Raw genomic sequence first — 27887 nt, forward strand, 5'->3', positions numbered from 1 at the left:
GTCTGTTCCAGGGAGAGAGCGAGAGAGAGAGAGAGCGCGCTGCTGTCCATGGTGCTGAAATATAATTCATTCCCACAACACAAGCGGTCCCTGCTGAAATGCCCCACAGGACAGAGATGTTTTTACTCTCTGCCTGCCTGACCTCACTTCCAAATTGTTCACTCATTACAATTTATTGTTCCCTTATTAAATAAAATTAGTCTTAACTTCACTTATTTCTATAGTTTTTGGTTGCTAAGATGCAGACTAAATTACTTCTGCAGAATGATGCAGTACAACTCATCAGTGCAGATTTTTTTTTGTCAAGCAAGCAGATTTCATACTCCTGCGGTAAATGTGGCAAATAATTTGGATATTTGAGGAAAGAGTAGAAATGTAAGACTCTTAGAATTTTTGGGTTCCGTGCACATTCTATACATCCATTTGAGTTTTAGTCGGCTGCGCACAGTACTTTCCAAAGTTGGTCTGCATACCCATGCAAAAGCATTGGTCTTAGTAGACCTTACCTGAGTGTTGTCAAGTCCAGGGTCATCAAAAATGAACAAAAAAAGAGAACATTTTCGTTAAAAAAATACGACAACATAAATCTGAAAAACCAAACAAACTCTATGTAAATATAATATCAGATAAAAAAGAGCGACAGCAAACTTTTCCGTGAGCAAAAAGTTCCTTCAAAACAACAGAATAAACACTAATAACAAGTAAGAATGAAAGACTGCAGTGTCTGCAAAGTCTGAGGGGTAAGAGGAGGAGAGTTGACCCAAAGTGAAGAGAGGCTTATTGGGATGGGGAAAGAATGGGACAGGAGGATGAGTGAAACAAAAGAGGGGAAAAATTGAAGATGCATCAGAGTAAAATGCAGTGGACAAAATGGGGGGGGGGGGGGGGGGGAGAGAAAGATCAGAAGTGAAGAAAAGATGAGAGAGGGGCCTGGATGGGAAATAAGACAGTTTTGAGAGGAGGAAGAGGAAGAAATGAAGCCTCGATTCTCCTCCTTCAATGAAATGTGATTCCTTAATGCGGAATATGAGAGTGAGCGAGGAAGTGAGAGAGAGAGAGTAGTAGGAGGGAGAGGGGGAGGGCCAGTGAAAGCTCACAGGAGAGAAGGGGGAGAGTGGTGCATTTCTTTGAATAGGGAAAAAGGTTAACAACATAGATGTGACGAATGTATGGGCTTTTTGTTGTTGCTGTGCGCGTGGATGGCAACGCATAACCTCGCTGGGAGGGAGAGAGAGAGAGCAAATAACTCTGGCTTTTTACTGCAGCAGAATTCATTCACTGTTAAAGTGCACTCTCCTTTTCAATGCTCTTCCTTCCCCCCTACACTCTCTCTTCAACCCTCTTCCTCCATTAATAGGGAAGAGACAATATTACACTAGCTGTTCACTGTAGTGCATGTGCTGCATTCACTTTCTTTCCTTCCAAATCTCCCTCTTTCTGTTTTTCGTCCCCATTTTCAGGTCGTTGTCCAGACTGCCTTGTTTTTCTGATTGTCCTGTCCTTTTCAATCATTACATTAAAAATCTGATTTATGGCCTCCTCCCCCCCCCCCCCCCCCCCCCCCCCAATCTCCCTGTCTCACTCCTTTTTCTCTATCTCTACATGTACACCACACACACACCACACACACACACACACACACCACACACACACACACACACACACACCCACACACACACAACAGTGCATACGAGAACGGCAGAATGCATTGACATAATTGTGCCTCGCATGAATCTTAGTGCGGTCGGAGGGGCTGCAGCAGTGTGTGTAGCACGCACATAGGCTGATTGAGGAGATCTAACATTAGTACGGACACCGCACTCTCGGGAGGCAATTAACACACACAAACACACACACTCGCATATGCTCATACACAAAAACAAACGCGGTGCTGTGCCACCTTATGTCAGAGAGACATTACTGGGGAAGGGGAGATGGTTCCCCATCTTTCCTCCTCCACAGTCTTGGGTTCAAGGCAAAGAGCAGCTTTGTTGCAAGTGGGAGGGGGGGGGGGTCATCTTCAAGTCTCACAGTGGCCTAATTAGGGAGAGGATTTGAATGAACACTGACATGAGCATCAGCCAGATCAATTTAGAGATTGGCTGAATAACATTTCAGTGAGGGAATGAGGGATGGTAACAGTGTGGGGACCCCACATCACATCACAATAGCTAAATACATCTTCTCATCTTTGGGGTGTCAACAATCAGCCTGTGAGGATGCTTACTCATGAATGTGCTCACCTGTTTCCATGTGATGCACTAAGCTGAAGGCATCTTTCTGCTCAGGGTGTTAAAAACATCTTTGCCCCCGTTCAACCCCCCCCCACCACTGCACCTGCACAAGGTCGTTTTGTGCCCTTCCATCAGCTGATTATCAAGTGAATAATTGCACAAACAGCTGGTATTAGCGCGTGGTTCATAATTTGTATTGCAATGCTGATAATCCACATCTATTTCTCCCTTCTGCTAAAATTCTGCCCTTTTTCTCTCCCCGCAGACTCCTCAGAATCCTCCCTCCTCCTCCCTTCGGTTTCTCTCATCCTCTCCCTCCCCCCCCGGTTCTCTATGCTCAGTTCGGTGTGTGTATCCTCTTTTAAAGGGCGCAAGGGTGGGAACAAGTCGTCCAACAAAGCATGTTACAGCGCAGACATGACTTGTCCGTCGGAAAGCGAGAAAATCGTGATAAACTGCGGGGGGGTGCGGCATGAAACCTACCGGAGCACCCTAAAAACGTTGCCGGGAACCCGCTTATCGTGGCTTACAGAGCCGGACGCTTTCACCAACTTCGACTACGACCACAAATTAGACGAGTTCTTCTTCGACCGCCACCCGTCAGTGTTTTCCTTCATCCTCAACTATTACCGCACCGGGAAGTTGCACTGTCCAAACGATGTGTGCGGTCCCCTGTTCGAAGAGGAGCTGGCTTTCTGGGGCATCGATGAGACGGACGTGGAGGCGTGTTGCTGGATGAATTACCGGCAGCACCGGGATGCGGAAGAGGCACTGGACAGCTTCGAGAATCCAGAACCGGACGCGCCGGACGACGAACCGGCGCTGGGCGGTGCGGATGGGGACTTGAAAAGACTGTGCATGCAGGAGGACGCGAGGAAAGCTGGCTGGTGGAAAACCTGGCAGCCCCGAATATGGGCACTGTTTGAAGACCCGTATTCCTCCAAATATGCCCGGGTGAGTTACCCCTGTCTCTCCTAGAGGGACCAACTTGTTTCTGTACTGTTGCATAGTCTGTCTCCAGATGTCTCAGAGCACTGCTTGAGTCACGTTAAGTTTTTTAAACTTTGTTGTTCTGTCCACATCATTTAAATCAGTCCCTCTTCATTATCTGCAGTATGACTGTGTCATCCCTAACAGGATAGCTTGTATTAAATGGCAGGATATAGACTCACTGATATTGAATAATTAATGCTGATAGCATAAGGAAAATGGAAATTGGTATGGCAGCTATATCTATTGATGGATAGCCTACTAGTTGATATAACAACCAAGGTTTTTGTCCAACACATAACCTAACAAAGTATACTTGAGACAACGTCTTTCAACCGAGCTGGATTCACACTGAATGCGGTTGTTATTGGTATCATAATTCATATCGCCGTATTCCGCTACCTGAGCAGGTTTAATACATATCTCACTCTAAACGCGGCATCCGCTGCACCTCCTCCATCCAAACGCCTCCATTAGGTCACATTTGTCCGTTTACGATGCACATCAATGCGCCGTATTTCATGGCAGTCTTATTTATTGTAGCACCGCACTGATTACGCTCATATGACGCCAATTCGCCAATATTGAAGTACATGTCTTTCCCCACATACGTCCTTGGTCCTCAGTCTGCTGGATTGTTTTTTTTGTCTGCCCTGCCCCCTGTCCCAGATGAATGCTACATGGCTTTTACGCACGGGTGCTGTTGCTTTTACGCACACCTTCCTCCTAATTTGAAATACCCATCATTGTTTTAATGTAAGCAGTTAATGATTTCCCTCTTACAAGCAAACGTTAGATGGCATTTGATCAAACAGGTGTAAGAGTAACAAGTGCCCATGACTATGTTTTTGATGCATGTTTTTTTTTTATGAAAACAGTTACAGTAGGGTTACAGACAAATCCAGCTGCTTGATCACAGCTGCTTTGATTTGTGTTTTAGTGATATGGTTTGATCATCCTTGTCTTGCACCCTGTCTATGCTTTTGTTGGTGCTACTTTCACTGTTATGAGGGTGTGTGAAGACTCATGGTTACCGTGAATGTATGCACACTGTTGGTGCACATGCAAAATCCAGACAGCAGACACTGCAGTGGCCAGTTCACACCACCACTCTGAAAATTGCTCACTGTCTGTGAAAAAAGAGAAATTTTAAACATATATTACGGATCAATCAGCAATACATACTGAATCTACAATCACAGATAAATACAATAGCTGCACACAAAGGCTCAGACTTTCTATTTCTAAACACACCTTCCCTGGCACGAGGTATAGATCTGCATTCCTGGATTCAGTTCCCTCCAAAGGAAGGTAAAGTGTTGGGCTGTGACAGACAGACAGTCTGGTTTAGGCCATCTGATCCGCCTCGCTGGACTTGGGATCAGGCAGGAAATGCTTCCCTAAGTGTCACTCTCATCCCAATTGGATTGATTTCTCACTATCCAACCCATCTCTACCCCTACTCCATGCAACAAAACAGCTCATAGTGGGGTAGTCATTTGTAGAATGTGCAAATGTTGAATGAAAGGGAGACAGCTTTAGGGTTTAGATTTTCTAATCACATTGTATATATAATGGTAGGAGCAAGGCCAAAAAAGATGCATGTTTATGTAAAGAAAAGTGGATTTGGTGCTGAATTCTGAATGATCATACAGCAAGAGGAGGCAGCATTTGCAGCACTCACATACCTTGGATGTCAGCTACAGTACACCTGCCGCCTGACAACTAGAATGCTGTATATTATGTAATGTTCCGTTTTACACCACATCCACTGGTTACAGTGGGCAAGATTTCATGAATCATACAACATTCATTGAGTTTAATGGTTGCAGATAGTGGTGTTTGTGATGGCACTTTGGGGTTATGCAGAGTACAGAGCAGGTAGTAGGTTGATTCATTTCTGCAAAACACCAGCTCTATTTGTGGGTGAACGCAGCCCCGTTTCTCTCTGTAGGTCTAACAGCCAGCGCTATACGTCAAACAGCGTTGTGACCCAGATCACTCGTTTTATTCCCACCCCCGCTCTTTCTAAAAGTATTCTGTCCAACGCGGCAGAGCCTTTTGGTCTTTACGGTCCTGAGAGATGCAAATTATATGTGAAGAGAAAAGAGAAATGGAGAGAGGCTAGGACAGGGAAAAAAAATGAGAGGCTGTTGTGGAAATACAATGAGACAGATGAGAGAGAAAGAGAGACAGAGGGAGGAAGCGGGAGACGAGAGGAAATACAAGGAGAAAGGAGGAGAGACATTGCTCTAATGATTTAGGGGTTTTTGTTTGCATGGCTGTGATGTAACGCATCAGCAATCAATGTTTTGATCAGAGCGTTGGACACACACACATGCAAGGCTCTTTTTTTCCCACCTCCTTCTCAGCTCATGATCGCGCAAAGCTTGCTTGTAGATCTACCGGAGCAGCACACACATGTATAAACACACACATGCTGGTGTCTGTGCTGGCTTTTCTGCTGCAGTAGATACGGGAGAGAGGAGGGGGAGCACTGGAGGAAGAGAAAAGAGGTGGAGTGGGGTGGGATTGAAAGGGATAGACGGGGCGAGGGAAATGGAGAAGGGCTGCGATAGTGGAGGGAATCGGGACTGAAGGGGAGCCTGAGAGCGACACGGGGAGAAGGTGGAAGAGGGGTATTGAGATAAGCAGGGAGGAGGTGACAATCACAGGGAGAAAGACATTGCATGATGGGGGTGGGGACCCTCGTCTTAGCATCTTCGATTGTCTGTGAAGGGTTGAGCCTTCCTACCCCGGCCCTCCTGCCTGCCTAATGATTGATAATCAATTGATTATCTCCTCTTTTGTCTGTTTTAAAGCCATTCTCTCTCTCTCTCTCTCTCACCTTTTCAAATCTGAGAATGCTTACAAGGACTAATGCTTATTCTACTCTGTTGGTTGGCAACTGACCACCGACTACATTTATGGACATATATGTTTCTGATTGATGAAGTGTTATTTAATACGATTTGCATCTGATTTCTTTATTGATCCGCGCCTGGTTGATATAGATGTTGTAGTGCAGCTAAGACAACATGGAGCTGTTCTATCATGTTTGACAGTATTTGTTCTTGACCCACTTTATCTAATTTGTTAAAGATTTTTACTGTTTTAAACTCTAATCTGCTTGAATGACAATTATCCTAATTTAATTTCCAACGATGCACCAGAAGCGATGAACAGTGGTTATTGTTTTGTATGTTGATTTGTTATTGAACCTGAGGTAATCTTATCTAATGACACTCAAGTTGAAAAAATGGTGTTAAACTAAAATAAAGAATATATTCTTTAATGGTCAAAGTTAGAAAACAGCCCTTAAGATAAGGGATAATTGGAAAAAATGAATGGTAAAATTACTGAAAGGAATATTGAAATGTTATCAGGTGTTATGCAAATATGGGAAAAAAGAGCTTTAAGTGGGCATAAAGCAGTCAATTTTGGATGCTGAAAGTTGGAATTAAAGAGATTAAGTGGAGTGAATGTAACATACTGTACATTACTACAGTGTACATTTGTGCATAAATACAAATCTGAGATGCACAATTTTCTATAACTGTCTTTGTAAATGTATTGTATACTTTGCCATATGGAATCCACTGCTGACTATCTGTATGGTGGCCAATAATATTGTTCCACTGGTTTAGTTGGGTTTTGGTCACTTCTAGTTTTGCACCAGAAGGGCACAGTTGTCTTTGTCAGCAATCTCCTGACAAAGCACCATTTGTAGCTCAGCATGTACAAGATGCCCCTTTCGGCCCTTTCCAAATCGGACTTTGTGTGCTTGTATTTGGTTCATTTCAGGGGAGCAGTTACTGTGTCCAGAGCCCACCGCCTTCTCTCCCTGAAGGTCATGTCCTGTGTTTCATTGTTTGCTGTCCTTCTTCCACAGTATTCGGTGTTGGAGCGCACAATGCTGTCATAAACAACAAATGTGACCTGCCGCTGTGCTGAACGGCCTCAGAACAGGTTGTCTCCAGGCAGAAATGGACAAGATGAGTCTGTGTGGGTTTAGAAAAACAAAAAGGTTTTTACTTCTCCAACTGGCCACTTAAAACTCCTGCGTTGTTTTGGATTTTGACAGCATCAGATTTTGACAGTATCAGACACCCATTCATACCATATACATTTTTATTGCACAAGTTTTGTTTGCCCCAGAGCCACATCGTTTCACCCAGTACCTCCTAACTCTGGTCGGGAGCTTAACGGGAACTGTGGTGAAGGTTAATCGTTGGTGCAGGACAGCAAACCTTGGACTCTACGTTGCCTTATTCCTCCATTACTTATTGAGTTTACCCATCACACTCCAGGAAGAGTTAACATCACAGCTGTCACCTGTATCTTAAAAAAGGTGAAGGTCACCCTTAAACTGCAACAGAGACGTCCTCATTAGTGTAAAAACATCTTCTGTTGGCGATGATGTGAAACAGAAATAATGGTGCTCTTTTGTGAACGAAAAGGTCTTGAGCGTGTTGCAATAAACCTTTACTTTCAGCAGTGGGGTTTGGTATTCATACTCCCAAGTAGTTTCCATTCAAACCCCGACCCCGCTGAAAGGCGCATTTCCCACTTCCATTCTTGTGCCTCTCCCTGTGGGCTGCATCTGAAAATAGCAAAGAGAGGAAAGGGAGGCCTTAATTCATTCGCTGTTGGCAAATCTAATCCTCCATTACTGGTGAGAGGATGTACCTGTATAACCATTCAGCACATAAGCAATACTTTTAATACAAAAATATGAAAATAGCTGAAGCACCAAACCTGTCTTGAAAAAAAAAAAGGATGGAGGGTGATATTGTTAAGTGCTCACCAAGTTTATTAAGGTAAACTGTTCTCCTCGAGTGCTAGCTGCTGGCACAGGCGTGATAATTAGTCAACCTGCCTCTCCTGTGCCTGCAGTAGGTAAATGTATTGTGTTCTGTTTCAATTTTCCCTGACAATGTTTTGTACCGCAGGCCGTCTCATGTTGTCTTTGCATCCTCTGAAGTCACAGTCCCTCTGTTTGCTGCCTTGTAACTTGAGCAATGACTGTTGACGATACTTTACTGTATAAATGCTTGTGGTCTCATAATAAGGGCAGAGACATAATCTCTGTTTTTAATACATAAGAAGCAATTTAAATGTCTAAAAATAGCAGTTGGAGCAGTTGGATTTAGAGTAGTATTACTACAAAACTACATGTATTTATTGTAAATACATTTTATATCTTCTGGGTGTTATTGAATTTCTGTCGTGGTTCATTTTAACTCTATGGTGGATCAAAAAAAAAAGCTGATCTATTATTACTATTAAATGGATAGTTTTTAATACCATTTTGGGAAATGTAATTCCCTTTCTTGAGTTAGATGAGAGGATGGATACCACTTATATGTCTATACGTTACGTGTCATTTAGCTGACGCTTTTATCCAAAGCAACTTACAATGGCTGATGTATTACAGTGGGAATCAATCCCCGATCTCCCACGCCAAAGGCATTTGTTTTATCCACTGCTCCGTCACCTCGCGGTCAATATGGAGCTACAGCCAGCAGCAGGTTAGCTTAGCACAAAAACTAGAAACAGCTAGCCAGGCTCCTTAGAACAAATTAAGTGAATTTGCAACTTTCATGTGTCCCACTATGTTTTTGGGTGGGACCTAACTTCCTGGAGTCTCCTGGTTGCCTGGCAACTGCACAGAGGCAAGAAATAGTTTGGCACATAACCCAAAGAAAAGTGTAATTTTTTACACTCAAGTCTTTTCTACAGATGCAAGAAATGAGATATAAAGTGTTAATGAAAGAGTGTAAAAGGTGCTGGTAGACAAATTGTTTACCTTTGGACAGAGCTAAGCTAAGCAACTTCTTGCTCCAGCTACATATTTACCGTATGGACATGAGAGTTGTATTGATCTTTTCATCTTACTGTTGGCATAATAACAAATAAGCGTATTTTCCAAAATGTCAACATATCGCATTACATTTCAGACAGAAGCATTTAACGCTCCAAGTCTGTTTCTTCTTCCTTCTTGGTCCATTTAGCCATGCTGGTTAAGTGCTGAATCAGCGCTCCACATCACTGTACTGACAATTAGTTGGACCTTGTGGTAAACCCTGGACATTTTGTTCTTATGTACTGGAACCGAAGGGATTCAGGACACTGGCATGGTGGAGAACTCACACAGTGCCAGAGCCGATTACAGTGGTGGTGTCCGAATTCTCTAAATGGGGCAAATCTTGTCAAATCACATGAGAGAGCAGTGTATTGTGTGTATTATAGTTGTACAGACTACCACACGCACATGTACAGTATATGTAAACAAACCAGTACACAGTGTGCTTATACTCACAAAGAATAAGGAGCTTTAATTGTGTAAAAGTCCTTTCACTGCATCAAGCTATTCAATTATTCATGAGCAATATCCAGCACATACTGTAACTAAAGAGAGACTTAATGTGGTATAGAAACACATTCACCCATTTTCATGGGTGACATGCATGAATCTTACACTTGACCCCCTCCAACACCTGGCTAAACATAAATCACTCTCAGTACACTCACCTTTACACACTGGCCCATTCTCTGTAAGCGTAGCTGCCCATAAACCCTTCCACTGAGTGTTCTCACTTGCAACTCACTGATAAATCACTTCATCTACCACACCTCCCCATGTAACCCCGCAGATCACTCTCACACATGCCAATGTCCCAAATACATTAACAAAGACATAGACCAACAAACTGAATGTTGATTAGCTGAGAGATTATATTACAAACAAGCTTGCCAATCAGGCATCACTTTTAGGGCTGAAAACTAATACACATTTTATTAAATACTTATTAGTTTAATGTTCAGTAAATAAAAGTTAGAAAAGTTTTTTTTAATTTGCACACACTAGGTCTGGGCAATATATATTGTTAAAACGGTGTATATATATCGGATATATTTTCCTATGTCGTTTCTATTGGGATATTGAAAAACCTGCAACGGAACTGTGTTAATGCAAAAATTACATAATTTGGACAACGCTTTACATTCTGATCCTAGCACGTTCATTTTGCACTAAAGTTCCTAATAACCTGAGAAATGCTCAGTATATTTAATTTCTTAAGTATTTAATTCACACAGGAGTATTCAAAAACAGGCATGGAGCTTGCTTCATGGCCCTGCGCAGGCTCCACGCAGAGCTTTCGCCATAGCCTACGTAAGTGGCCTGAAGTTTATAGTTGTGCGTTGGTGTGTGCATCGATCTCTTAGCAGAGCGTGCGTCGCCACTATGTGGAGTTACATTTTTTTGAGAGGTGCACGTCTGGCTAGGGCGTAGGTCATTTCATATAGACCATTTATGTAATTACCAGAAAACGTGCTATATGATATATATATTTTATTATGATATAAATAAAAGAATTATTATCGAGATATGAAATTAGCTATATTGGAATAGAAGATTTTGGCCATATCCCACAGCCCTGTTCCACAGAAGAGAAGTTAGAACCAGCAAATAATACTGGAGTTTGATTGATTTGATTAAATATCACAAACCATAATTTGTTTTCTGTCAATTAACTAATGATGTCACAATCATGCAATTAAATAATGTTACAGAATAATGCTGGCTGATTATAAAGTATGCAGTTCCCTTTCACATAATACAAAGAAAAGCAGCAAATCCTCATAATTAAAAAATAATCTTCATCCAAGGAATTTTGGCATTTATGTTTAAAAAAGGACTACTTTAGCTCTGCATGATGCTTTTCGTCATGTAGTCTATAGTCGGCCACTTGTTGTTAACCCTGTGGCACTTAAACAGTCAAACTCTATCCCTGCTCAATCCCTTGGAAAATGACATCGGAGGACGTCACTTGGACAATTCCTGTGTGACCATCTGCTTCCTTGTGATTGTCCCTCCTGTCCAAGTGGCAGCGGAGTAGAGGCAGAGCGAATATCTACTTAAAATAGAAACCTGATCTCAAAAAGTGTGGAATGGTCTGATTCAGGAGTGAATTTGCATGGAAATGTATCAGAATGTTCTGTAGGGGTTTGTTGGGCTCATCCTCTGAAATTCAGGCATTTCATGACTTAATATCTTTTTGTTTGTCTTCATGAGCAGTTTTAATACGTGTAGTCCTCCTGTTTACCAAAAAGTCCTTTATGCACATCCCATTTCATTTTCTGTTTAAGGAGCTATGAGGTAGATTACGTATAGTTACCAAAGCACAGAGGGACAAAGACAGATGGAGAAAGGACAGAGGGGACATGAAGGCAGTCAGTCATCACTGCTATTAGAACAGGGCCAGCTTTTGCAAACTCGCTTTAAGTGTCTCGAACAATGTGAGGATGGGCGGTGGTTGCAAGGACAAATGCACATATTATGCTGCAGTAATCCGGACCGAATACTAAACAGACGTGAGGGAACGAACACATGTACAGTTTACTCACCTCCACACAGTATTTGTTTGTCTTCCAAAAGGTTTGAAAGGACTGCAGTAATGGAGGGTACCTGAACGCTGCAGAACAGATACGACACTGAGAGCAGCGTGTGTGTGTGTGTGCGCGTGTGTGTAGGAGAGCTTACAGATTCAACTGTAGCATGTCAAGGAGTTGAGTCATTCAGGGAATGTCTGAAACAGAAGTCTGTGTTGTGATTGAAATTTTACTAGGATCACTTCCAAGAGCACTGACCTCGGGGAGTCAGTGTTTCTAGCGCTCAGAAAATAAGGTGTGCACGAGGATTACCCCGAGTAGAAGCTAATTATATTGCTAAGTTCAGTGTCACCTCCCAACCTCGGCCGGTCCGTCTTCTCATCTCCTCCTGCATTACGGTGTTTGATGAGCCTTATGCACACGCCTTTTGCACATATGCAATCATGCAACCATCCCGTCACGTCCCTCCTCTCTGCCCATCTGCTCCTACCAGTCCCACCCTTTTCCACGCTTCGCCTCTTCTGCCCTTCATTATCCCGCAGTGTCCCGTGTTGTGTGCTGGCTGGGTGACCCCTGCTTTAACTGCCTGCCCTGGCTCAGACACAGACGACATCCACCCATGTCGATTGCATTCCCCTTGAGGTGAGACAAGGGTGCAGTTCCTCTGGGACAGGAAGAGGAGAAGAAAGGCTCACAAGAATTTGATATCTCCTCTGATATTGCCTTCTGTCTATTGTCAGTCAGTTATCTGCTGTATCAGGTAGTTAAAGCAACGTAGTTACAGGAATAGTCCACTTCTAAACAGTTCTGACTCTCCCCCAAAACTGATTTTTCCCATTTGCATTTGCACTGGTCAAGTGGCCATAGTCTGGCAAGAGGGACTAAGGAAGTCACGCAAGCACAGCGACAGTCTTTATAGCGTTAAAATCAGAAAACAAATACACCAAAAAAATATGACCTAAACACTAAATCTAATGTACTGTATATAGCCTGTGTCATAATTTCAAAAAGTCTCCCGAAGAGAAACTGGTATCTCTCTCTCCCCAGCCTGCTGCGCTGTGGCCGTGTGTGTGTGTGTGTGTGTGTGTGTGTGTGTGTGTGTGTGTGTGTGTGTGTGTGTGCGTGCGTGTGCGTGTGCGTGACGGCCAGCCAGCTTTTGGAGTTTAACTCAGAAAAGACAGTTAACTACATGTTGTCATGTGTTGTGATATTTAACCAAACAATCCATATAATCCAAATAAAAGCCTTTTATTTACGAGCCCAATCTGAGAGACCTCCATTTTACAGCGAGGTCTCCGAGCACGACTGGCTGAGCGAAGAGCTAGCGGCCCCGGCAGGTTGTCGCATCACTTTATGGAGCTTCTCAACTCAAATTTTATATTTATAAACGATTTTCCCCAATACTGCCTATATTCAAAATCTCAACAGTTAATTTCTCAGCAAAAACATTCTCAGAAGTGAATTTAATGATCAATAAGGAAAAGAAATTCCAGTACCTGAAACCTGACTCTCATTGACCTAGATTCTTATGTGGAAAAGGGAACAGCGAAAAGACCTTGCCCTGAAAGTAGGAGCTGAAAGAGGAAATGCCGTCAGAGGAACTTAAAAATCCCCAAATTGGTCCAGTCGGAACACGAGAGAAAAAAAGGATTCTAGGAATGTTAAGATTTTATGTTCCAGCTACTCACTAACATTGTCTGTGTGCCGTTAGGTGCTGAGCAGGTAACATACAGTGGGTTTATACATATATACAGTATATATATATATACACACAGTATATATATATATATATATATATACACATATATATATACAGTGTATACATATATACAGTATATATATATACACACAGTATATATATATACACACAGTATATATATATATATATATATATATATATATATATATATATACATATATATATACAGTGTATATATATATACAGTATATATATATAAACACACATATATATATATATATATACATATATGCACACATATACATACATACATACACACACACATACACAGTGTATTTCATTAATGCTATGAGAGCTGTGAAAATAAAAGTAAATAAAAAGTTGCGGGTAATAAAACCAAACAAACAATCAGCTGGAAGAAGCTAAACCGCTCCTTCGAGCTGAGGGGAACGGAGTCAGGAAATAGCGTTTATCACTATAAGCAAACCCCCTAGTGGCCTTGTGATCCATTGAGAGAGAGAAAAAAATAAAAATAAAAATCGCCAACTAACTTTAATAATTGATTAAAAGTCATTTTTTCTGCAAAAATGGCAGATAATGCAACTTTCAGTCTCTCAAATATTTTAATTTTTTTTTCATATCGTATTCAACTGAATATCTTTGGGATTTGGACTGAAAACAATTATCAAACAAACAAATAAAGACATTCAAACACATCACCTTGGACTTTGAGAAAGTGAGATGAACATTTGTCATTATTTTCTGACATTTTACAGACCAAATGATTAATTGAGAAAATCAACAAATTAATAAATAATAAAAATAATCGCTAAAGGCAGTCCTTGATCCATTGTTAATAAAAAAATTATTGGTTATATCGGCTTTGACTCAATAACTTATGATGGTCCTTTAACATTTGACAGAATGATTATCCAGATATATTAGAAGAATAGATAAGTGCAGCGAGTTGCTTTCCTAATGATATTAACTGTATTTAATAACTTAATGCAACATGACGGTGTGAATACTAACTGTGGGAAACATTCTTAGACACGTTTCATGGACCATGCTAGCATAACTTAAACTCACACGAGGAGGAAACCTTGAAGTTGAGGGTCATAAACAGCCAAAAGCCACTAAAGCAATTCATAATTTAACACGTAAGAAAAAAAGGCAACATGAAAAAAAAATGAAAGACAGCTTTTCTGTACTGCTCTCTCTCTCTGCCTTTCCACTTGGTTTTGCTGCTTGTCCATTTCACATGCCAAGTCCCTAAAGGAAACTCTCTCTCTCTCTCTCTCTCTCTCTCTCTCTGGACATTTTAGTTGTTCTCTTTGTCTTGTTCAAGAGTGTTTGACTGTTAGGTTTACTTTTATTTCATTTTTTCTTATCTCAGTCTAAAGTAGCAAAACCTTTGACTACTCTGCAGTTTTTATATAACGGCGATGATGACAACAGTGATGATGATGGTAAAAGTGAAGGCTATTCCTGTAAACCCACTCAAGGTTATGCTCACACTGCACGCTAAGTGGCTGCTTTGGAAGTCTCTGAGTGATGGCCACAGCCATTCACCTAAGATAATAGATAAATCCCCCAATACAAGTCAGACCCATTGGTCGGATTGCCCTTCAGGAAAACGTTCTGTATTTCACATTGTTTAAATGTTCATTTTTCATGCCTCATTCATGTGCAGATTTCACATTATCCTTCAATGTCTTCTTATCATTGCTGACTATGCAGCAGTGGTCGCCCACTTGCTTTGCCCTCTGGGAAAGACTCCACATGTTCAGTCTTACCGGGCGACGTTTGTCATACTAATGCTGATCAAACATCACCGTCTATGTACATGGAACAAAAGCAAAAGGTATTATTTATTTATCTCTGTATCTCTGTCATGGTCACTCACCCTTGACTTCACAAGTGTTAATCTTTCATCCAACAATCAGAAGCCGGATTGAATGATCACAGTTCGCCTCTTGCTTCTCTACATTCAGCCCTTTATGCCAGCTGTAGGAGCAACATTTGGCTTAGTCCTGTCCTTGGTGCCTGAAAGTAGAGGCTAACGCAGTGGGTGGTTGTCATGGTGACAGAGAGCCAGGCAGGGCTGTGGTAATACTGTAATGATAAAGCTCTTCTGGATGGCGCTGCAGTAAACACAGCGCCGCTAGGGCCCCGTTAAGGAAGAGCACAGCACACCGCCGTGCATGCAAAATGCCCATAGGGCTAATATCAGCTCCTTCAATCTCTCCTCGATTATATCACTTACATTCCTGCTCTCCCAACACCTCCTCCTTTCTTCTTCTCGCTCTTTATTGCACTCTTACTCTCCGATGCCCTGCTCTCTCCCCTTGATTGGCGAGATTGGAGATTGTCTTCTCCCTCTCTTCTTCATTCAACCATTGAAACACAATCAACTCTCTCTCTCTCTCTGACTCCAGTTCTCTTAAATTTATGTTGATTATCTTTCCAAATCTAATTTCAGAATCTAGAGAGCGAGGGAGACTCTATTGGGCCTTGAAGGTCATTGCGCTGCAGGTGTCACATATGGCAGCTTTACTGTAGGGGGTTCAACGCATTAAGCATCGCACACATACTACAGTGTGCCTCTGAATCAGACATTCAAGGCATTTACATAGCCGTCCAAACATGAACACATGTACTGTACCGTCATGTTGCAGAGAGAAGAGGGATGGAGAGAGAGAACAGACACAAAGTGCCCAAGGAGATAAATAAGTGTGAAGTGACAGACTGCTACTCCACCTTTTATCATCTTCCTTTCTTTCCGTCTCTCCACTCATCCCTCTCCATCACCTCAATGCAGTGGCCATGTAGTGACCAATCCCTATCTGCGATCAGCCAGTGTGCACACACACCTCCTGTGCCCATAGGCCGTTTGTCTCGCTCACATTGTGAGTCACGTCCACACACACACACACACACACACACACACACACACACACACACACACACACACACACACACACACACACACACACACACACACACACACACACACACACACAAGCTTTAGGTACATTTTAAGCAGTGGGGGGGCTTCTCTATCACACAGCAGATCTCTGCTTGACAGACGGACTGCTGTGATGGATTGATCAATATTGATTTGATGTGTAATCCAACCACTGTAGCATTTAATTACTAAAACCATGAATGAATCTTTGTTTTGTTGCAAGCAATATTGTATTGTGGCTTTTACAGCTGGTGTAGACACTTTATTTTTGCCGTTGTTGGGCAGAAATTCCATAATAATCTTTCAGCATATTGTAATTCAAGTGGTCTAAGACAAAAGTAGGACTTCTGCATCTCCTCCTTGGCTCTGTATTCAGGCTTTAGTAAGTCTAGCCGTGGTGGGAGACTCACAAGTCATTTCAGCGAGAGAGTCCATTCCTATTAACTGTTCTGAAAAAGCAGATATACATATTGAAAAGAGGGGGAGCTGCGGGAGGAGGTCTCCCTCTACTTCAAATTCTGGCATTTTTTCAAACTATATAATGGTCAGACTAATTACACTACAGCCCTATAGGTTAAAGGTGCACGTAGCACCTGTTAATCTGCACCCTTCTCAGATCTTCATGCATTTTGGGTTTTCATTGAGTGTCAAGTTTTCCTTACTGCTGTTAAGGAACAAGTTTAGTATTTCAGTTTCAGGCTGTGAAATGGAAATACGGATGTGTTAGTTCCTGTGTGTATAAGAATTCCCACCAGAGTACCCCCACACCAAAGTTTAATTTAGAGAACAAGGGGGACTCTGCAAATCAGGAGAGGCTTTGTAGTTGCATCACAAATCTCTGATGTCTTCGCTATCCTCACACTGTATCAGCCAGACCAAAAAAAAAAAGAATGTTTATAAAATATTGTTTCGGTGTGGGAGTATGTTAATTCAGGAATGTCTGAGTAAAGAAACACTAGTTCAGGGCTAATTGTTTGATACTATGCTCTGGATAAAATCTGATCAACACGATAGTTGACCCATTTATTATGTATGGTCTCTTTTCATTTTGAGCAGATTTGTGTTTTCTCTTTAACTTGTTTCAGTTGCTTTGTAACACATGGAGCTGTCTTGGGTTGCAAGATGACCCCACAAAGTATTTTCTAGCAGCAGGAAACACCTTTGGGATTCATGCATGGTACATAGTTTAAACAGACCTGCTAAGTATTTTTCAGAGGATGACGGGCCTTATGAATACTATGCGGTGCTTGGTTAAACGTGAACATTATTTTTGACAGTATTTGTTTTATGTCAATGTTTTTCAGCAGGCAAATTTAGCAAAGCAATACATTGTCTCTTAAATCAGGTTAGGTTGAATATTTTGAAATGGTTCCCTTCACTGTGGCTGAGTCCATCACATCACCTCAAACCTCTTCTGTGATGGAACCTCATATCAGGGTTAAGTGTCATTAGATGGGTGTATTTGATATTACTGGAGATCTTGCCTAATGCAGATATGAGTCAAATTCCTGAATTTTGATGTCCTGTGGACATTTTATGATATGTAAGAAAAATACATATAGAACACCATCTGTCAGTCATGGTTGCTTTTCTGACTAAAGCCTGTCATTTACTTTTAGCCTTCAACCTCCTGACAGCTTTCCTTCTTTTTCTTTATATCTCTATCATTTCTCTTGCACTTCCAAGTCCTCTCTGCATGACACATCACTTTAAGATCACCAGAACAATGAGCTACCTTAGTAAAACCTAGCTCAGGATACTTTCCTCTGTCTGTGTTTTATGTTAGTGAATTATGCTCACTTTCTACTACATTCTGTAGTCAACTTCTCTCACTTGTATCATGCGCTATCCTTTCTGATGGATTGCTTTAACTTTCTTTTGTGCTTCTCTACACATGGACCAGCATCGCCTGGTCTCCCTACCACCTGTCCACCACCTCCTGTGTCTCCACCTGTGTAGCCTACATAGAAGTTATGATGCTACTGCAGTTTTGCCATTTGTGCATGTGTAATGACGGCATTCTTCAGGTCTTAAAAACATTGCAGCATGACAAAACTCACTTTGAGGAGATAAGATAACCGTTATTACACATCATCAATACCATCATAAGGAATAATGACAAAAGTAACATTGAAAAATAAGTGAGAAACATACAAAACTCTCGTCGTTGCCATGATTTCTACATGTGTAGGTTTCCTGGTGTTTAGCCAATTAGGGGGCATCCTAAGCAGGTCCCGCTGGTGCTATCATGCTTTGTTAGACGGGGGCTGGTATAGGGGTAGATATAGGAGAGTGATTGAGAATCTCAGTGTGTGTGTGTGTGTGTGTGTGTGTGTGTGTGTGTATTTTCATGATACAGAGGGGGAGAGCACTGCAGCAATCTGAGAAAGTAGGTCAGACACCGACTAGCAAGAAACATAGCTGAGGAGAAAAGAGGTACTGTAGGGAGAGGAGATGGAGAGGAAAAAGGCGGGAGAGATTGGGTGTGGGGGTAGAGGGTTGTGAGAAGATAGAAATCCAGACAACCTGGAACAAACCTGATAGTTTAACTGTCAAACTTCTTTTAGGATACAACAAGATCCTCCTTAAAAGCAATGTCTTGATTTAATTGAACTAACTATATATAAAAATAAATATGGAGGGGGGGCCCCCCTTCTTTGGCTAAATGTTTTTCAGCTAATCTCCTAAATAAATATGGCGGCTCAGAGTCTCAAGTCTTCTGCTTTGTCGGTTTCTGTCATGAAGGCACCTAGAGAAAATATGTATAAGCTCTTATCCAATTTCCAAATAAAAGCTGGGAGAGGGAAGCAAGACCTTTTTTAAGAAAAACAACCAAAACTGGTTCCCTCCATTTGCTTAGTTATAAGGCTTCCTCTTTTAAGAATGTTGCTTCTGATATTACATAAGTGCATAACGTTGAAAAAACACGGTGACACGCACAATACACTGAAGGCACTCAGGCTTCTTATGAATGTATATATATATATAAAAAAATATATATTTATAGCTCCACTCAAGTATGAATTACCTCTCTTTTGCTCTTCAGGCCATGTCTGTTTTATTATTTATTTGATAAAGCCTGAAGTATTCTGCATCTATAAATAAACTGCAGGGCTTGTAGGAATGGACCACAATGGGGAAAGATTTTGCAGTAGCCACGCACACACTAGTGTTGTTGATTCAGTGCCGATTGAATGGGCTACAGTAGGGCAATAAGCTTGGGTACATATAGAAAGTTGCAGATCACACAGATGCTAAGAAAATTGCCTCTGAGCTATGAAAAAGCAAGCAAACCTGAAAAATACATTCATTGAGAATACAACAGCTTATTTTCTTTGCTTTCTGTCTAGGACATTTACCCTGAGGACAAAGTTTTGGAAGTAAACAAGCAAACATGGAGCCGTAAGACATTGTTGTATAGAAAGGATGCCACTTGTAGAAAGAGTGCTAATACAACACTCTTAAGATGTGGAGGGGGTAAGAGGCAAACGGCAATAAAAACATTTTAATTTGAAACAGGGACTTATAGGGAATATTACAGGTCTCCTGTTTTCCGGTTACAAATACAACCGTAATTAGGCGAAAGCAGCTTAAGGCTCAAGTTAATTTCAAAGACAAGATATTTAATGTTTCTGACACTAAATTAATAATGTCTTAACTCAGACTCATCTAATCTTGCGAACATGTAGGCGGATAGACATTTTGTATTTGTGCAGTTCAGTTTGCAGGGCTATGGCATACACATTATTTGTTATTACAAGTTTGTTTCCCCTTGTCATCCCTCCATCCTCTCCCGTGTCCTCCCTAGCAGAATACCACAAACATGGTATCATTTTTATTAATTTTCCGCCCTGGATTCAGGATTACATGATTGCGTTGTAATTATCTCCTTTTCTCATGCACTATTCTCCTTATTTCATGTTTTAAGAGGTCTTCCCAGACTAAAAAAATCTACCTGCAGGTTTTGACTGTTTTCTTGGGGTAGGGGTCGGGTCTGATTTGTTTTAAGTTAATTTTTTAAATCCAATCATAGGTTATTATAAATGTTAAACAAAAAAGATAATATTAAAAAATTTAACGTCATTTCCTGATGGCACACGATATGACAGGATACTGACACCCCATTTTTATGGCTTCATCCTTCATCACAATCATTTTTGACTGTCAGATATAATTTTATCAGGACTAATGATTCAGATTATCCTTGGACTTTGGTCAAAATGGGTCAAATTGGACAAGTTCCACTTGCCCTCTTGTCCGTTACAAAACTTTTTTTTTTTCTTTTTTGAAAATTAACTTAAATCAGATTTGGGTGAAAAAAGTCAATTTCAGAATGGAAACATCATTTTAGATGTGAAGACCTAAACGCAGATGACCATTAAAGAGTGAGACGTCGTTTTCTGTGCATGGCATAGTATTTAGCACTTGTGTATGTAGGTGGGTCACACATACACCAGTTGTTTTTTTTCTTTATGCTTTTCTATGTTCTCTTTGCCCTGCTGAATTTTTTTAATTTCCAACTGACTTTTTCTCCTTCCCTTGCTCTCTTTCTTTCTTTCTTTCTTTCTTTCTTTCTTTCTTTCTTTCTTTCTTTCTTTCTTCCAGTATGTGGCATTTGGCTCCCTGTTCTTCATCCTCATCTCCATCTCCACTTTCTGCATGGAGACACATGAGGCCTTCAACACCATCCTTAACAAGACAGAGAACGTCACGGTGGGCAACACGACCCGTGAGGAGATTGTATACGAGGTGGTGACTGACAGCTGGTTGACATACGTGGAGGGCGTGTGCGTCATTTGGTTTACCATTGAGGTGCTACTCAGAGTCACCTTCTGCCCAGACAAGCTTGAATTCTTCAAAAGCAGCCTCAACATCATCGACTTCGTCGCCATCCTGCCCTTCTATCTGGAGGTGGGCCTGAGTGGTCTGTCCTCCAAAGCTGCCAAGGATGTCCTGGGTTTTCTCCGTGTTGTCCGGTTCGTCCGTATACTCCGAATCTTTAAGCTGACCCGCCACTTTGTGGGTCTCCGTGTCCTGGGTCACACCCTGCGTGCCAGCACCAATGAATTCCTTCTGCTTATCATCTTCTTAGCCCTTGGTGTACTCATCTTTGCCACTATGATCTACTATGCTGAACGAATTGGCGCAGACCCAGATGACCCAACAGCCAGCGCCCACACCAACTTCAAGAACATTCCCATTGGATTTTGGTGGGCCGTTGTAACCATGACCACACTGGGCTATGGAGATATGTATCCAGAGACGTGGTCAGGGATGCTGGTAGGTGCTCTCTGTGCCTTGGCTGGTGTGCTGACCATTGCTATGCCTGTACCTGTAATTGTCAACAACTTCGGCATGTACTACTCTCTGGCCATGGCCAAACAAAAGCTGCCCAAAAAGAAGAACAAACATATTCCCCGGGCACCCCAGCCAGGGTCCCCGAACTACTGCAAGCCAGATGCCTTGGCTATGGCTACTGCATCACCACAAAGGCTCTTGGGAAATGTCCTAGGTGGAGTGATAGGGTCTGGAGGGCTTGGGGGTGACTGTCCTCTCGCCCAAGAAGAAATTATAGAGATTAACAGAGGTAAGATAATTTGTTTTTTCATGTTAACTACATTCATTTTGTCTTTATATTGTCTTCTACAATCACAACTGACTAGCATGAAGGGAGAGTACTACCAAGAATTGATGCATAGTTGATTCTGGATCCACTGTGGAGAAATTACTGGCCCATCAGAATTCATGTGTAATTTATGGTATCAACTTGTAGGTCCACAGTTGCCTTAAGGCACCCATCTGTCAGTGAAGAACAAACACTATGGAAGGAAAATGAACTCAATTATCTATTAAAACAGCTTAATGCATCTCAATTTGGGCTGACTGCACATATTGTCTCTTTGGCATTAGCAGTAAAATGAAAAGGAGAGGTAATTTGGCTCTTTGTTTGCTCTTTACATGCTGCAGCATTAGGCGTCAGTCACATGCAACAATAATGCACCTTTAATGCATTACTTTACTGCCTTAGTCATCAGTGAGCCAGAAAATATTGGTTTCATCAGTGCTTTTACTACATCTCGTCTGCTTGGCTTCCTTCCAGACTAAAAAGGTTTCCTGTAGGTTGTGTCAGTAGAGTTTCTGGCAGGAAGTTCTATTAGTCAAAATTTAGACAACTGGCTCCAAGACTGCTCTGCAGTCTCATCACCACCTGATGGTAACATATTTCATCATAATGCCCTTTGTAAGCATGTGGGTGAACACTACAGCTGTCATTCCCAATCATTAATGAACATAATTTACCACTAAACATGTTTGACAGTTTATTAATGTCCAGACCTACTGTTCATACAGTATGTTTACACATACAGTACATGTACTGATTACTCTCTTAACTGTGTTGTGTATGTGTAAAATCTAAAACATTATGCCAAGTTACCGGAGCCTAAAGTGAAAAAGACAATGTTTTTGTTTAATTAAGAGCAAATGTTAACATTTAGGATGATGTAATCAGCAACGATTTGGTAGTTTACCTAATAAATTACCTTAAACGACATTGATAACATTTATTTTCCCGCACTTGATCAACAATATAGACTAAAATTAGCATTTTTGATAAATAAGACACACAATGTACTCTTCTCTATGCTCTTCTCATAAGTCTCACAAGTATGTGGTTCTCCTCCACCTTTCATCTAGATTCCAAGCAGAACGGTGATGCAGCCTCGGCTGCCCTGGCTAATGAGGACTGTCCCACCATCGACCAGGTGCTGAGCCCGGACGAGAGGAGCCCTATTGGGCGAGGACCTACCCGGGAACGCTACCAGCAGGACCGCGCCTGCTTCCTGCTAAACACCAGGGAATTCCGTGCCACAGATGGAAATGTGCGGAAAGGTACGTTTCGCACCAGGAGACGGATACAAAAACATGAACATCTTAGGGAAACAGATCCACAAAGCAAGATGCCAGGCACAACATAATGTAAACATGTACATTATATATGTCCTGTGTGCAGCCAATGCAGATAAGTACACACAGATTACTGTATATATATATATATATTATATATATACATACAGTATATATACATATATACAGTATATATATATATATATATATATATATACACACATACATACATACATAAATACATATACACACATATATATGTGACATCAGATCCAAAAATTTAGAAAAAAAGGGTTTGATGGAAGAGCACACATGAACATTTGGAAGCCTCAGCCTCATCTACAGATAGAAGGCTCCAATAACAGCTAGCAGCAAAACGTAGACATAAACAGTCATGCAGTTACAACATATTCATATACACTTAGCTCTTCTGCTCTGCTTCTACTCTTTCCACCTCTTCATATTCATGTTGTCTGTGTTTCCATCACTGCTTGGTATTATATTTTATTTCTTCTTTTAGAAAAGATTTTCTGTCCCTCTACTTTTTCCTTTCTCTTCTTCTCCTGAGTCATGTCTTCCATCTTTCCATGGTTTCTGTGAATTTTGTTCTGTGTCCCATAAAGTCACATTCATTTATGCTCATAAACGATCTCTTTCTTTCTCTGTCTTCTGGACTCAGACAGTTGACCATGCATTAATTTACTTCTCGTCACTTCTGTTTCTCCTTCTCTGTTTCTCTCTCCTGCCTTGCATGTCCTTTTTATTTTTTCCTGCCCCCCCGATGACGTTTCCTCCCTAACCTGCTGCACATTTTCCCTCCTGACCCCTTTATCCTCTGCCCCATCTTTAAACCCATGCCTTCGTTTCCCCGCTTTTTCCTTTGTGCTGTACCATACCCCCCCCCCCCCCCCCCCCCCCCCCTTTTTTACCCCATGTGCATTACCTTCATGCTCATAAAAACCTTTATTCATTTACTACTGCAATCCAACCACCCCCACTGCTGCCAACCTGCACCAAAACACCCCCTCACACTCCCTCCAAACTTTCAACACCCCCTGTTGACAACAAACTAGAGGCAGCAGCCCTGGCACCGAGCCCAGACTCCCCTCTGACTGACGATTGGTATAAGATGGAAGGGTCTCTGTTACAGCAGGACCTCAATGCAAACTCCACCTCCTCCTGGATCAAACCATAGACCAGAGGTAACACTGACAAAAGGTTACAAAATAAAAGAGCCTGCAGCCTAGTCAATGTTTGACGGAAAACATACTGAAATTTTGATCTGGCTCTCCATCATGTAGCATGTTTTTGCAGTTGCACAAACAGCACTCCACCAGTACAGCACCCACTTTAACAAAGACGCAGATGCACACACTATGCATGACTTTAGATCACAGATACACCACCATTTCCACAATGTGTCTACATTATCAATGGAGTTTGAAGTGTCACCTGTAAAAAGTCTTTTCTGTGACTGAAAGTGTGGAATGTGTGCTGTCAGTTTATATATAGTATATATATATATATAGTGCTTAAATATGAATATCAAGATTTGGGTGGCATTTAAGGGCTCATTGTTTGATTTGTGAGGTATTTTATCCAATGAAACCTAACCTGCCCAATATCCTACCTGCATACAAATTTTGTAAACCCAGCAACAATCTCAATATACAATGCATATTGTAAGATGTAAAGAAAAAAAAATTAGGAAAGAAAAATGGGATTGCTTTGTGATATACACCCACAATGAGAAGTGTGCACTATAATGTGTACACTTGTGTGTATGTGTCTGTGTGAGAGGTTAAAACTTGCATACAGTCAAAAGTGCAAGAGCACGGCATGTGAGTGCAAGAGCACGTCCTGTGGGACGTGCACATGTGCAAATACTTTCAGCAGCTCAAATGAAAATAATAATTTGTCGTGTCCTGTGTCAATAACTTATAAAAAATAACACTGAAGAAGATTGAAAGGGAACAGGGGATCACGTTTTGTCTGATGTGCCTCTGTGTTGTTGTTGTTGTCTCTCTCTTCAGGTTGTGTCATATCACGCGTGTGTATGTGGGCTTTTTCATTCTTACGTGTTATACACTGTGTCTTTGTTCTCTCAATGCCGTCTGAGTGTTGTGATCGTGTTGTCATGTGTGGCTTAATTTAGTTTTTCCCTTCTGTGTTATTTGTGTTACTCCCGACCCCATGGACCTCCACCTTGGCTCACAACAGCACTCACTGCAATTTATAAAGATTTTGCCTTGAAAAATACAACCTTTTTACAATTTGATATCTGTATATGTATATGTATGCACAGGTTAAATGGCAATGGCACCCATTCCTTATATGCTAGAATTCTTTTTAGCCTCAATGATGTGCATATTTACATGTACATATGCCCTATTTTATGTAAAAATCAGTTGTCCAGCCCTAGCTTCACACACTTGTGACAATGAGTGCAGTGATGTACAACAATTATCTTTCCAAGGCCTAAGATCACTGGGGTCTGCGGAGCTATAGGTCAAGGGATAGTACCTCTTGAAACATGCCACGCTGAAAACAAGCACATTTTTATCATGCAGTGTCATACTTCAGCCTTGTAAACAAAACCAGTTATCACGATACTTCTTTACCAAAACACTGTGTTGTAAGCGTGTAATGTATCTGAAATACTATTTCCTAGACCATGTATCTGTGCTTTCAGTGCCTAGGATAGTCCAAAGTTCAAGACCTTTTGTATTTATACTGTAAAGATCTGGATAGATGTCAAAAGAGTTATGAGCTGGACTCTGTGACTGAAACACTTACTGACCGGACGGACGGACGGACGAAGCTTTCAGACAGACAGACAGACAGACAGACAGACGCTATGACAGATTTTATTGAAAAGTGGCTAGATGCTGTCTAAGGTAAGCAAGCCTCAAGCTGTACAAGCCCTTCACTTACAGTTCCCTTACATTGCTTCAGTTTCAATGGTTCTTGCGTATAGACTGCAATTTAAGTGCAACAAAAATCCCTCTTTAAAGCAAGCGCTGAAGTCATTAGAAAGAAGCTTCGGGGTTTGGTCTTCTTACAGTAAAGTTATGCAATGTAGGCTTTCATATATTTAGGTTGGTGATTTGAAAAAAAGAGATTGTATTTGGTGCTTACAGTGAATACCAGAGAAATTTGATCTGTTTCTCTCCATCTCAGGAACCTGATTGTCTAGCATTTGATAACCATGTCATGTGTGTAACCTATCCTATCTTGCGCCCAGTGCATGTGTAAAAAGATCTTTGGCTACATATAGAAAGTTGTATGTATGGCTGATCCAACTCACGTAATGATCAGGTAAAAACAATCTGTGATTTAAGGGAGAACAAACAATACTAACTATCTAAACAAAGAGCAAAAACCCCAACTGTTCATGTTAGTTAACGCCCCAGATAAATCTTCTCCTTGTTTTTAAAGAGGGATTCTGACACTGTCTGAAACTCATTCTAGTGTGCTTCAGTTGTGATTTATTTTGTAGATACATGCATTTGATGTCTTTGCGAACTTATTTTATCAGCTTTTCAGTTTCTGTATCGTTCTTTTAAGCCCCTTTCACATAGCCTGTTTAAGACAGGACTTTTGCACCTTTAAGCTGCCTCGCTGTCTGTGTGAATGTTATGAGTCTGATTCGTGAGTCAACCCAGATGCAGGTGAAAAACTGAAAAGGCAGCGTTCTGAGTAGCCAAAGTTATGAACTTATATAAACACACACCGGGGAGGCATTATGCCGCCTTTGCTTGGTTCTGCATGGATAAACAGAGCCGGAAAAACGGCAGACGTTCATTGCGGCGCTATCGCGGAATCTCTGTGTGAAATGGGCTTTTGTTGGCCATTTGACTTCCTGCGCACCCCATGCAAAATTTATGTCTGACTAAGGTCAAATGGTCAATCACCGCTTTGAGTGCCCACTCCTAATCACTCCTGTAGATATTCTTTAAGGATCTTGTTCATTTCTGTCTCTCTCCTACTCTACACTCTCCTTTCCTCATCAAATGTGTATGAGTTTTCTTCTTGGTTTTTTTTGCTTATTTATGTCCTGTGTTTCTAACATGGTGTGTACATCTTTTATTAAGTATTTTTGTGGAGTATGTGTTGTGATTTTGTAGAGCTTTGTGTTGTTGTGTTGTTGAATGCTTTATCTTTTTAACGTGTATAGGATTAAGTTATATTTATTTTGAATTAATATATTTTAATGTTGTGGTTATAGTCTGTTTTTTGCTAATGTTTGAGTTTTGTACAACTGTGTTTTGTTGTTTGAAGTTACGACTTACCCTATGTTCTTCCTGTGTTCTCCTTTGAGTTTTACCATCACCTACTATCGGTCTTCTATGAATTGAAATGATAAAATAAATTGCAACCAAACAGGGAAACTAATTCACATAAAAATGGCATGAATCTCACTGGTTCAGCGCATTTCCGAGGACTTATTTGACAAAACAAAACTCATTTTTCATTAAAAAATTCAACCAAACCCGTAATAGGAAGTTTTTTTAATAGCTTTTTGACATTAGAATAAGGATTATATCATTTATTTAATAACTCCCACCACTTGCAAGCCAACACAAATGTGCACTGCAATTTAAAACAATGTTCAGTTTAAACAAATACTAAATCTAAATAGTACATGCAGTGGAGCTCGAAAGTTTGGGCACCCCAGGTAAAAATTTGTATT

At 41.1% G+C, this 27887-nt stretch overlaps 1 protein-coding gene and 1 long non-coding RNA gene across 9 annotated transcripts in view; one reads left to right on the forward strand and one right to left on the reverse strand.

Moving 5' to 3' along the window:
- LOC116671258 (uncharacterized) overlaps positions 1-1041 on the reverse strand; it is a 10485-nt gene extending 9444 nt beyond the window's left edge. The window contains exon 1 of one of the 2 annotated variants that reach the window (XR_004327234.1): positions 507-1041. This is a non-coding gene — a long non-coding RNA (uncharacterized LOC116671258). The remainder of the gene's footprint in view (positions 1-506) is intronic. The other variant, XR_004327233.1, reaches the window with a different exon arrangement.
- The window catches only part of kcnc3b (potassium voltage-gated channel, Shaw-related subfamily, member 3b), a 46596-nt gene that overhangs the window by 5561 nt on the left and 13148 nt on the right, over positions 1-27887 (forward strand). For 2 of the 7 annotated variants that reach the window (XM_032502346.1, XM_032502347.1), the window contains exons 2-5: positions 2500-3188; positions 20894-21875; positions 22985-23179; positions 24268-24396. In XM_032502346.1, coding sequence (XP_032358237.1) covers positions 2568-3188; positions 20894-21875; positions 22985-23179; positions 24268-24389 — 1920 coding nt within the window. In that variant the 5' untranslated portion in view covers positions 2500-2567 and the 3' untranslated portion in view covers positions 24390-24396. The other 5 variants (XM_032502344.1, XM_032502349.1, XM_032502345.1 and 2 more) reach the window with 4 other exon arrangements.

Source organism: Etheostoma spectabile, chromosome 21 (genome assembly GCF_008692095.1).
Source record: "Etheostoma spectabile isolate EspeVRDwgs_2016 chromosome 21, UIUC_Espe_1.0, whole genome shotgun sequence".
Taxonomy (NCBI): domain Eukaryota; kingdom Metazoa; phylum Chordata; class Actinopteri; order Perciformes; family Percidae; genus Etheostoma; species Etheostoma spectabile.